This window comes from Amphiura filiformis, chromosome 15 (genome assembly GCF_039555335.1).
Source record: "Amphiura filiformis chromosome 15, Afil_fr2py, whole genome shotgun sequence".
Lineage (NCBI taxonomy): Eukaryota > Metazoa > Echinodermata > Ophiuroidea > Amphilepidida > Amphiuridae > Amphiura > Amphiura filiformis.
Window position 1 is genome coordinate 59,449,028 of NC_092642.1, and position 12,636 is coordinate 59,461,663.

General features: G+C 34.9%; 1 protein-coding gene across 1 annotated transcript in view; it reads right to left on the reverse strand.

Moving 5' to 3' along the window:
• Positions 1 to 7,573: 7,573 nt before the first annotated feature.
• LOC140171901 (alpha-aminoadipic semialdehyde dehydrogenase-like) overlaps positions 7,574 to 12,636 on the reverse strand; it is a 646,628-nt gene continuing 641,565 nt past the window's right edge. The window contains exon 18 of the mRNA XM_072195242.1: positions 7,574 to 8,268. Coding sequence (XP_072051343.1) covers positions 8,214 to 8,268 — 55 coding nt within the window. The 3' untranslated portion in view covers positions 7,574 to 8,213. The remainder of the gene's footprint in view (positions 8,269 to 12,636) is intronic.

The window sequence follows — 12,636 nt, forward strand, 5'->3', positions numbered from 1 at the left end:
AATTTCAAAACCTAACACGGAAATGATGATCACAGACTGTCATGTTCAATCGCAGTCGCTAAGGATGATTGGGGGGGTATATTTGTGTGGTTGAGGGTGGTGGAGGAAAATCGATAATCGATTATCGTGTAACCCCCCTCCCCCACACACCCCCACGCTCAAGTTTCATACGTTTTCATAAGTATTTACTTATAGAGTGCTTGCACATAAGGTCATTAGTTCAAATCATCTCCTCTATAGTCACGCTCCAGAAGATATGCAAATGGATGCAGTACAAAAGAATTATTTGACCACTATCTAAATAAAAGATTATTTGTTTTATTTTGTGCCCACATCATAGCCTATCTATTAATAAATAGTCATGGAAATTTTTTCACGCGGTACCTATGCATTGAACTATATCATGCTGATCACTCACATCTGTAAGATTAGTATGTATGAAAAGAGCGCTATTGTATTCAATCTATGATTGTAGACATACACAGGTGATGGGTGCAACCTGCTTGTAGTGCAGGGCGATATAGTCAAAATTGATACAATTAGTTGTTTTATTTTATATCCACATCATAGCTTATGCACTAACTAATATTCATTGAAAATTTGGAGTGATTCTTTCAAGTAGTTTTAAAGTTATAGCCAAAAGATTAAAATCAGATGTTAATTTTAGCGATTGCCTCAGACAATCCCGAAAATGTCCTTGAAACGCTTTAGGCATCTTGAATGAAATCAAAAGTGTATTTTTAATGTGGATAAAAATGTTCAATATTTGGAATTAGAAGAAAGCTGGGCCATCAATTAACACTTTTCCTTTCCCCACCCCCCATCATTCAATGTTGCGACACTTTGGAGACACGCTGAACACATTTGCACGCTTCAACATTGCACGGGGAGTGGGGGACTTATTTTCCCTAAAGACGCTTTAATGTTTCAAGACATATTTCGGGGATTGTAGAAAAGTTGCTTTTTGCCTTGTAAGATTACGTATTTTTCGCCATTCACTGCATGCTATTCCTTTTCTCCGATCGGCACCAGCCAGATGTATCGACCTTCCTTATACGCGCTATTAGCCAATCAAGGATCGTAGAGAATTTGATTGACAGTGACGTCAGACGCAAACTAGTCTTTTTATCTTTGTCTTTCATTATAGATTTTACACCCTTTTATCACATGAAGGCTGAAATGTACTTCCTGAAATATGTCCGACACAGCATTGTATTTAGGCCTATGGCCTTATTTTGCGGCATGTCTCCGAATCAGTGGAAGAAACTCTACTTGGAACCTATTTATCCTGAAATATGACAGTATGGACATCTTTCATAGCATTGCACTTGCGTGAAAATGTAATAATTATAAACCAAATGCACCTGGCGACACAAAACGTTAATATAATGTACTGGTGAATATGCTCTACAGACGAAAGGTTAAAAGAGTCTATAGCAGGCCGTCTCAACTAGTTTATTTGAAGTGCCAACTGGAAAATTTCAGTAATCATGAAGTGCCAACATGTTAAGGGAGCCTAAGGACTTTGTGAGTTAAGAGTGGGCGCATAGCGGGCACGGTGCAGTGGTGTCGCTTTATCGGGGGTTCAGGGGGCAGCGCCCCTGGAAGCTCCTGGATTTTAAGGTTTTTAAAGGCCCAGATTGGGTATTTCACCCCTGTTTTGTTCAAAATTTATGTGAAAAAAATTACTGTGCGCCACTTCATGCGCCACTTTGACTGACTCTAAGCGCCACAAGTGGCACGCGCGCCGCCAGTTGAGAAGGCCTGGTCTATAGTATTGGAAAATAAAAAGCAACAATTCATTTTGTTCATATTTATTTTATTCGGTTCTGACCTTAAATGGTACTCATTACCGGCACACATGGATACACAAATACAAGGGTTTTGCAGTATTTCTTGGTAGTAATAGCAGAAAATATTGTAAATTAAACAACATCGAGATAAAATAGGAGAGTCCACAAAAAATTCCTAATCTACTGGAGAGGGCTAATCAATGCGATTCATCACTTGAAATGATTATCATGGTTATGTGTAAAGCAGTATGCAGACTCCGAGTATTAGACGTACAATATTGTATGTAACATATCTACGTTATTTAATCTATTGCCATTCTATTTCCAGTGATGTTTAAGTTCTAACGAATGTTTGATGACGTAAAATCGATAATATGTTACGTATAATATCTGGTAGAAATATATTATTGATTCTACGTCATCAAACATTCGTTAGAACTTAAACATTACTGGACATAGAATGGCAATAGATTAAATAACGTAGATATGTTACATACAATATTGTACGTCTAATAAAAAGTCTATATACTGCTTTACAGATCATGGATCATCCACTCACTGACAGTGTCACACAAACCCTTTTGCATCGGTCACATGTTCTTAGATAGCATCATTGTATATCCAAGTTCAAGTTGATTATTACTTCCAAAGTTACGGCGAATTTATGAATTGAATGTATGTATTGTTTCTGATCATAATCAAGTAATACTTGCGGGATGATTTGGAAAGCTTTGCCATAAGAAATATTGCCGTTATGAAATTACAGTAAATAATCACGGCGATAACTTTTGGTTCATAACCAGCCTAGCGGAATCGATAAATTCTATCTATTGCTGATTAATTATAACCATGATAGTACAATTAGGGGAAGGTCTTGTGGACTCTCCTTCTATTTTTATCTCGATGATAAAACTGAACAAAATCAACCACAAACTCAACTGCTTGTAAATGTCAATTTGACACCACAACTCTAGTGTTGACAATTTCTTTTCATTAATAACAATCCACAGCTGGCTTAAGATGAAAGAATGAGACATTCCATTTGAAATACATACACCCCCTATGAATTTCAACCTGAGGTTACCTAAATGGGTGACTCCATTTGAAATCTACACCCCCTGTGTGGGATATTAAGGGTGTATGGATTTCAACTGGAATAGCCCAGAGCAGTGTATCAGTCTTAGATGAGCAGATAACCTGCTTTATGAATTATACAACGCAATTTAATTGCCATGGAGTCATCTTATAATGCGGCTTTGTAAAAATCAGAAGAAAAGCAAAAATGAGCACAAATGCAGAAATGATGAGACAAATCCACCGCATATCTACCAATTATTTTGTATCTATTTTTATTCCACTGACCTGATTAATATTTAAGAAATTTGCACCTAGTTACTGGAGTACCGTATTCGTCCGAGTATAGTCCCATGTTCGAGTATAGTCCCACCCCCATTTTTTGTTTTTTTTTAATTTTTTTTTTTTGGTTTTGGAGTGTCCCTGGACCTAGACCTGAATGCTAGGATCATTCATGGTTGACCTAAAAAATAAAAAATTTCAAGATATTTTGTATTTTTATTATGAAAATTGATACTTTGTTTTCATGTCATACTCTATTCATGATATCAAAATGCATTCAAATTCAATGCATTTTGAAATCATTAATAGAAATTTTGAAATTGAGTATAATCCCACCCCAATTGTGAACAATGTTCACCTAAAAAACGGGTGGGACTATACTCGGACCAATACGGATATATAAAAGGAGAGTAGTTCCATATACAGCAAAGTAATGTGGTATACTTCTGTGGCCTGCAATGCATCTAAATGGACTAACTGCGATACTGTATTGAACTATATTTAGGCCAAAATAAATAAATGTTTTGGTTCTCGTCCCCTCCCGCTTCAATTTCTAAAATTTGTCAGATTTTTTTCAGAATTTTTTTAAAAACTTTTTCAAAACATTTTGGAAAATTTTTATGCATATATACGTATTATATAGAAAGTAGAAAATATATATACATTAAAAAAAATGTGCGTCTTCGTTCGTTTTATTTTATGTTATATATTTCACGGCAGTGCATCTTTAGAGATCCAGTTTAAGTATGTGTGTTTCGTCAACTTTCTGTCTACAAATTTATATATATATATATTAGTTTATTTGAGAACAAGGACCACTTCCAAGTCTTTTTGTAAGTACTCTAGGGAGTTTAAAAAGAAAAAGGGTCTCCTCTTTTCCTTAAGAACTGTTGGAAAAATGCTCATTTTAAATAGAAGGGACCCCCCCAAAAAAAAAACCTCCCTCCCTCATCTACTCATGAAAATCCTCTGGACGAGAACCAAACCATTCATTTTACAGCCTCAGGCACATTATTGGTTTCAAATGTTATCATACCTTTGCTGTAACTGATTGAAATGCATGTCCCAAAGTGTGCTAATCCACTATGATCTGGATTGGAGTCAAATATTGATGCGGATTAACTATCCCCCGTATTGCCCGTTATCTTGTTCTTATTCACTTTTTTTTAACTTATCAATTCACTTTTCAAATCCTCAAAATAAGTGGACATTTCCTCAGCTGATGCAAAATACCCAAATTACAATTTGAGTTTGAATGTCATTAAGAAACCCGAAACCATTGAAATACATTGGAAAAATAGTTTCCATTAAAACTATATGACAAGCTATATGACAAGCTACTGCTTAACAATCTCTTGAATTTGAATAGAATCAAATGAAACTTCTTGATTTTTAAAGTGGAGCTTCAATCTGTAGCTACCCCTCCCCCTTTCCTCCCAATCTATGTTGGGTTCTTCAAATCAAGAACCATTTTAAGAGTGTGCAGAGTTTTATAAAAAAAGTGCTGCTGCAAAATTAACTGTGAGTTTATGTATGTGACCCATGAAGTAAATTGGGACAGTCAATGTAAACAAAGTTGTGTTGAGGTAGGCAGATGACAAATGATGTAAAATCTCTGCATTCGTTTTTTCAAAATATATCCTCACCTCATTTTCTTTCATTTCGTCGCAGTTTTGACATACTGTCGTATGACGATTTTGGGGCAAAATAAGTTATATAAACTTTCAAAATCTTTGAATGAAACTCTATATATATTCACAAAGTTTTGAGACCTAAATGTAATTAGTTAAAATGAGATATGGCACTAATTAGTGTGATATGACATGGTTTTATGTAAACCCCCCCCTCCGAAAACGTGTAACTGCAGTTGCCTATTGTTTTGATATACTGTCGTATCACATGACGTATCATTATTAATACATAGGTTGTAAATAGTGCATGTTTTGGCATACTGTCGTATGAGTTTGCAGATTAATTACTTCTAATTAGTGAATGAATAAAAAGTTTGTATTATGTTGATAACAAAGACAAATATATTATTATTGATTAAATTCTTTGATAATAATATTAATAAACATGTTTTATTTTGGTCCTCTCCAGTGGGTCTTCAAAAATGGAAAAACTTTAAATGCGATTTTCTCAAAACTGCATTTTTCGTCATACGACAGTTTGTCAAAACAGCAACGATGTGTCAACAATAGGCCTGGCATTTAGGTCTAGGTCCAGAGACACTACAAAACCGAAAAAAAAAAAAAAAAAACTTTAAAAAAAAAAAAAAAAATTTTTTAATTTTAATTTCGGTACCGGGAGGGTATTTCCTACCGGTAATGTAATCTCGGCGGTACCCGTTTACCCGACCGAAAATGCCAGCCTTAGTCAACATTATCCTCATTTTGATTGATGGGAGCCATTAACCCTATCATGTAATTACAACTTTTTAATATCACAAGCTGGAATTAACTGACTTGGGATGCTTCCTAACTTACAGTATCACAAATTATTTACCAACATTATTTCTACCAAGGATGTGTTACTTTTACATACCATAACAAATTTGATCATATTATACTTGTTCTGATTTTAACACAAATATGAATGCCTCAATAAAATAATTTATATATCCATTATATGTCAAGTCAAGAGTGTGTTATTCAACTTGTTCAAACTGGCATACCAGTGATTTTTAGAATAACATCACAAGTATTGAGCATCATATATCCATTGGTTTATTCCATTTGAAACCCATACACCCCCTGTGGAAGACATGACCTCAATCCCCAAACAGGGGGTGTAGATGATAAATGGAGTCACCCACTCAGGTAACAATACTTAGCTGAATAAAACACCATTTAAAATTCACACAAAGATTAAGGGATCTAAAATGAGCGTTTATTGCGTTTCGAAAGTATTTTTTGTGGGACATGGGAGCACCTCAGACCTATCGAATTGCATTCTGAATACGAAGCATGTCTTTCTGATATTAAATAATTTTCATTTTTTGAAAATCACAATATAATACAAATTTTATGACAAATTATAAAAATTTGATATTTTTCAAATATTTGATATATAACAGTCCTCGAAGTAAATTATATAAATCTAATGACATATTCTTAAAGTGTATGTAGCAGGAAGGAAAAGCCGACGGTCAATTGAAAATTTTGACCTTTCATATTGAAGATATGGATTTTTTCCCAAAAGACCTAATTTTTTTTGGTGTTTTGGGAAAAAAATCCATATCTTCAATACGAAAGGTCAAAATTTTCAATTGATCGTCGGCTTTTCATCCCACCTAAAACTTTAAGTATAAATCATCAGATTTATAAAGTTTACTTCAAGTACTGTTAAATATCAAAAATATCAATTTTAATGATTTGCCATAAAATGTGTATTAAATTGCAATTCCAAAAATCAAAATTATTTGATATCAGAATGACATGCTTCGTATTCAGAATGCAATTCGATATGTCTGATGTGCTCTAATGTCCCACAATAAATACTGTCCAAACGTTCATACCCCAGCCCTTAAGATCATGCCTTCTACAGCAGATGTATGGATTTCAACTGGAACAGTCCAATATGAGTATTCCCAATCAAGTATCCATTATAACCACTATAAAAAATTGGGACTAAAACCACTTTCTTCTGTATGACTAAAAATAGCTTGCATACAATTTCACGTTGGCTTGAGGGGCTTACGAGTAAATCAACACTTTACTGTTTTACCAAATCTAGATTTCTGTGTTATAGATACCGGAGGTATACCATTCTCGTCAAATTATATCCAGATACTTGATATCGCTTTTCCGGATGTATACAGGAAGAAAATAAGAACAAGACGTATAAAGAAATAGTCTAGAAAATAAATTTTATTTTGCACTAATTCTTAACTATATGGAACTAGCCGAGAGCACTTGCTTGGTTGTGTTTTTATCAACACCCAAAATGCTTGTCTTCTGTCTGCATAATGAAGTTGTCAGAATTATGCTGTATAAAGCAGAAATGAGTTACTTTTTGGGAACAGTGATGTGGACAGATGAACAAAAACAGGGGAGAATTTTATTGTGCTATTTCATTTAAAATCCACACTACCCCTGTAGAAGCTTTTGGAAATATGTTCCACAGGGGAGTATGAATTTCATATGGAATGAACACATTTAGGCAGCTCCATTTGAATTTCATGTCTCTGAGAAAGATTCAACCTGAATCTTCCACTGAGGGAGGGTGAGTTTCAAATGGAGCTGCTAATATGATCATTCCATTTGAAATTCATACTCCCCCTGTGGAAGATATTTCCAAATCTACCACAGGGGTTTGTGTGACACTTAAAAAGGGGACTTAAAGCCATGCATATCTCACATATTGTGAGTTAAGGCTTTCTGGTTCTCAACCCTTTATATCTTTATTTTTTACTTAAAAGGGCATTTCGTGATCCACAGCCTCATCCCGCACTTTTCTCAAAAAAAGTTGCGATTTTTATATCACTGGAAACCTCTGGCTACATAATGTTTATGTACAAAATATTTCTTGCAGATTAATTCGTTTAGCAAAGATATCGTGAAATTTGAATTTCGTTCTGGTGCATTGTCTATGGAGCAGTGTAATACACATAATCATGCATAACTCGCAAAAATGCAAAATCGGAATCAACTAAAATTTTGGGAATAAGCTTTTTTCGTGGATATGTACTGAAAAATGTCATAAAAAGAAGATGCTAGGATCACAAAATACTCCTTTAATGGATAAAACAGTGAATCCCAGAAAACACAAAACTTTTTTCAAAAGGGTCCACACAGTGAGGGCAAAAGAACAACTTTTTTTTCTGCCTAAATCTTTTAATAACGCAACATTTGAACTTCAAAATGTTTTATGTAAAACAATATTTTGTGTTAACTAGGACTTATGATTGCACACACTTGCAACTCATTTAGTTTTGGCTTCATATCATCACAGACATACAGCTCCTTATATGGTGTTACACGGCTGCTTATATGGTGTAGACAGCTCCTTATATGGTGCAGACAGCTCTGTATAAGGTGCAACCAGTTCCAGATATGGTGATATTTATTCAAATTTGATTCCTTGGGCAAGAGGCAAATCCTTGCTGTAGTTGATGGTGCTGAAATGAGATAAAGAACAAGAAAGGGAAATAAATTAAGTGTATTTCATCGTATTTGTCTGATTTTAACAATATGAGGAAATAATACTGTAAAAGTGTACATGTTCACACTTTCCCAAGCAGCTACTGTGGAAAAAACAATGAGTCATTATATTCCTTTTGTTATGTAAGCTTATAAATGCTAATTTAGGAACAAGTGAAACAATCCAAATTGGCAATGCACAAAAAAATCATGCAAAAATCATGGCTTTTACAGTAATTGTGCTGCACTCAACACGAACCCAAGAACACGAGGACAACTTGAAAATACAGGAGACGGAAACAACAGACTTCCCCAGGAGAGTCCTGGAAGCCATCCAATCCAGATCAAGACCAGGGACCGGAATTTTCCAACTTCAGTGGCGTCACCTGATCAGGTTGGTCTCTAGCTGCTTCCAAGAAACACTAAGATGATCAGAGCTAACTAGGGGTGTAAATTAACGGTTATACGTCTAACCGAAAAAGGACCACAATCCGGTCGGTTAAACGTGTAAATGTATGTAAGTAAAGTTATAGACCCTAAATTTCTTGTTATTCAAGGTTGGAACCAGAGAAAAATAGCTATTTAAAAAAAATAACTAAAAGTTCTGAGGTTTTTATTCAAAGCTGGATAAAGTTGTACATTTTAATTACTGTTGCTTCTATTGAACAGCCAGGGACATATTGAATTAACATGCTTTGCTAGCTGTTCAATAGAAGCAAAAGTAATTAAAATGTACAGCTTTATCCAGCTTTGAATAAAAACCTCAGAACTTTTAGTAATGTTAATTTTTTTCAAATAGCATTTTTCTCTGGTTCAAACCTTTCAGAAAATTAGAAATTTAGGGTCTATAACTGAAAAAAATGTAAAATTAATTTTTTATTTATTTTTACGTTTAAACGGTTAGTGATTTTCCTAAACGGATAGTGCATTTTACAGTCGGTTAAACGTGAAACGTAGACACCCCTAGAGCTAACAACATTGGCTGAATGGCACTACATACCACAGAACTCCATCTACATGAATTTATGCCTGTAAATGAGTGTTTGTGACGAACGAGACTGGAGTTTGGGTAACTATATTACTGATACAGATGGCTGATCAAACATGTATCATTGTAAGCCCAATTGATAGTAATGTTTTTGTGGAAGCTGTCTGTCTTTTGTCTCTTTTGTGAACAAGAAAACACACATTATGTTTTGTTACCTGGAGAGATTTAATCATGTCTCACCTCCTTTTTCAACCATATTGACGGTAATAACTCTTGTAGTAAGGGATAAACATTTAACCACAAATTGCCTCGGCAAAACTCACACCCTGGGAACTAAATACCACACAAGGTTATTTTTATGTAACTCATTGACCCATTGACTCTAGCTATAATGACATCCTTGTGATCTGGACCTTAGGAATAGGAGGGAATTCAATTTTTGATCAATTCTCTCCAGGTAGTTAAACGTAATGACTAATTTATAGGCATTGTATGCTTGTATACAGAATACTATATTACACGCAGAATGCAAAACAAGTACCTACTCTTAAATCAGAGTTTGCCACCAATCAGCCTTGAAGAAACAGATTGTTAATAAGTCTAATCATTGTAGTATAAAAAGTGGCAAAACTCAATTTTCAACACATCAAATGCATTCATCTATAAAAAATTTGCTAGACAAGGAAATACATAAAACCGTAAGCTTAAGAGCGCCAAAACAAGTGCCTACTTTCAAATCAAAGTGTGCCTGGCAACTTGCCTTGTCAGTTATGTCCACAATTCAGCCTTGAAGATTTGAAGAAATGGTACTTTTAAGTAAACCATTTACATTGTAATCATTCTAGTACAATTTTTGAACAATTTACTATACCAATCACATGTTTTCATCTAAAATCATTTGCTAGACAAGGAAATACATAGAAGTTTTCATCTATGAGAAATTTGCCCGGAAATACCTTAAAGCCGTAATGTACAATCTTTTAAAATCTATTTGGCTAATTTTTTCAAACCCAATTTTTTCGCATATTTCCAATGTTTACACATGTACAAACATGTATCTACGGCGAAGAAAAAAAAATTGTTTGCTTGCCCTCAAATGAATTTTAACATTTGGGTCGGTCAGTCAGGATTTTTTTTAAATTACTAGCAAACTCTACTGTTTGTATTAATTAAAGTTCAAAATATGAAAAATCAGACAATTTTGGTGTCAAAATGAATCAACTAACATTACAAAACAACTAAAATGTTGAACACAAGCTCTAAAATACATTTTTTTACATCTTCAGAATGCAAAAATTTGAAAAGAAAAAAAAAACTTTTTCAGGAATTTCCAAAAATAGGGTTGGTATTCTTTTGTACAGTAAATAGAAAAAAACCCCACTTTTTTCCAAAATTAGGGTCGGTCAGTTGAGGGCAAGCAAACATCTTTTTTTTTGTCCTAATTGGAATCAGAAAAATTGTTTGTACTTGTGTGTAGGACAACAGAGCTATTCGGAATTAATCTCACTTAAAACATTTTTAAACATTTTAAAAGTCCTGCACAGTTAAATGGCCAAGACTGTACTGAGTTTTCATTTTCATTTTTTTAAAAATGCGATGCCTGAGGGCAATGCTTGGAGTTTCCTTACTTGACAAAATCTGCAACAATTCCATCAGACAGAGTCTCAACATCACCAGCTCCATCAACAATGTTATTTGCCGGAGACGTTTGAAATGGGTTGGGCATATCTTCAGGATGCCTCAACATCAGCTTTCCCACCAAGCCTACTTCAATGACTTCAGCAAGAAAAGACCACCAGGTCGTCCACCAACCAGATGAAAGGACCAAATTCAGAGGGACTTGGGAATGACCCCACAAGAATCAAAGACACAAGCAGCAGACAGAACTGAATGGAGGAGGCTTACTCGACAGAGGGCTAAGGGACACAACGTCCTGTGCAATTAAGTCAAGCTTTGAGTTTAGTTTACCTCACTATTTCAGCATAAAAATGACCTTAAAACGCTCCTAATCTTTGTTACTAATAGTATTTCATATTGGGCTATTCCAATTGAAATTCACACATCTTCCACACAGGGAGTGTGAATTAGAAAATAAACGATAGGAATTTTTATTTTGCCTATCCTCTACCGTGTGATAGACGACAGGCAGGTCCAATATTTTGAGTAGTGGATGCCGGTATCCACTACAATAAAAATATTGGACCTGTCTGTCGTCTATCATAGGTAGAGGATAGGCAAAATAAAAATTCCTATCGTTTATTCTCATTCTTAGTCAGTTAAATATTATTTTAATAACTGTAAACTATTTTTTTAAGCAAACATTAAGTTACCGTCATAAAAACTCCCCTTTTTCTCAAATGAATGAAACTTGTTTACAACTTCACATCTTTTGTTGCGCGTACTGCTAGCGCGTGTGAGTATTCCGTAATGCGTCTACGCTTACAACGCGATGCATACGCACACCTCTATGAGCGTGTTACGCGTTATCAACACTCATGATGACGTGGGGTCGTCTACAGCCTGATAGACGACACCCAAAATCATGCGATTGTCCAATCAGATTATGTGTCTACTAATAGACCACTCCCACTGACTAAGAATTGCAAATGTGTGGTTACCTGAATAGGTGCCACTCCCTGTGTGGAAGATTAAGGTCATGTCTTTCACAGGGGGAATAACCCATTTCACAAACCACACCATTGTAACCTGCAGAAATACACTTGATTTTGTCAGTCAACAATGATTAATGTGGTACTTTTCCTACTGCTGTTGTGAATAACACTCATGACATAACAAGATCCAGGAGTAGTACTGCATCATTGTAAACAATATCATCACTATACTGCACACAATGGATGTCCCAGTAGCCCATATAAGGCATTTATCTGGAATATCTTCAATATTTAAAGCCAGCTTTGTTCAACCTAGAATCTCTATGATCTCTAACTAAATATGACAATCTCTGGGACAAAGTTCCTTACCCCAATATGCTGTTATCTATAAGAAATTTTCTAGACAAGGAAATACATTATAGAGCCTTACATTAGCCCACACATAAGTATTTTCGTAATCCCATATCATTTCACCACAGACCTTGTATATGCAAGCAGTATCAAATCAGTTTTTAGTGTTTATTGACAAGCCCACTTCTTCAATATGCAATATTGAATCCTCTTGACAGATTTATATAGTTTTATGTACATAACATTCATCTAAGGTAGCATTTTGATGTGGCAGTCTTGTCCATAATCACTGGAAGCTGATGGGTACCATAATTTTGATACAGTCTGTATATAGAGGGTCTGTGATTTCACACACAAAACATAACCTGCAGAAATACACTGCATTTTGTCAGTCA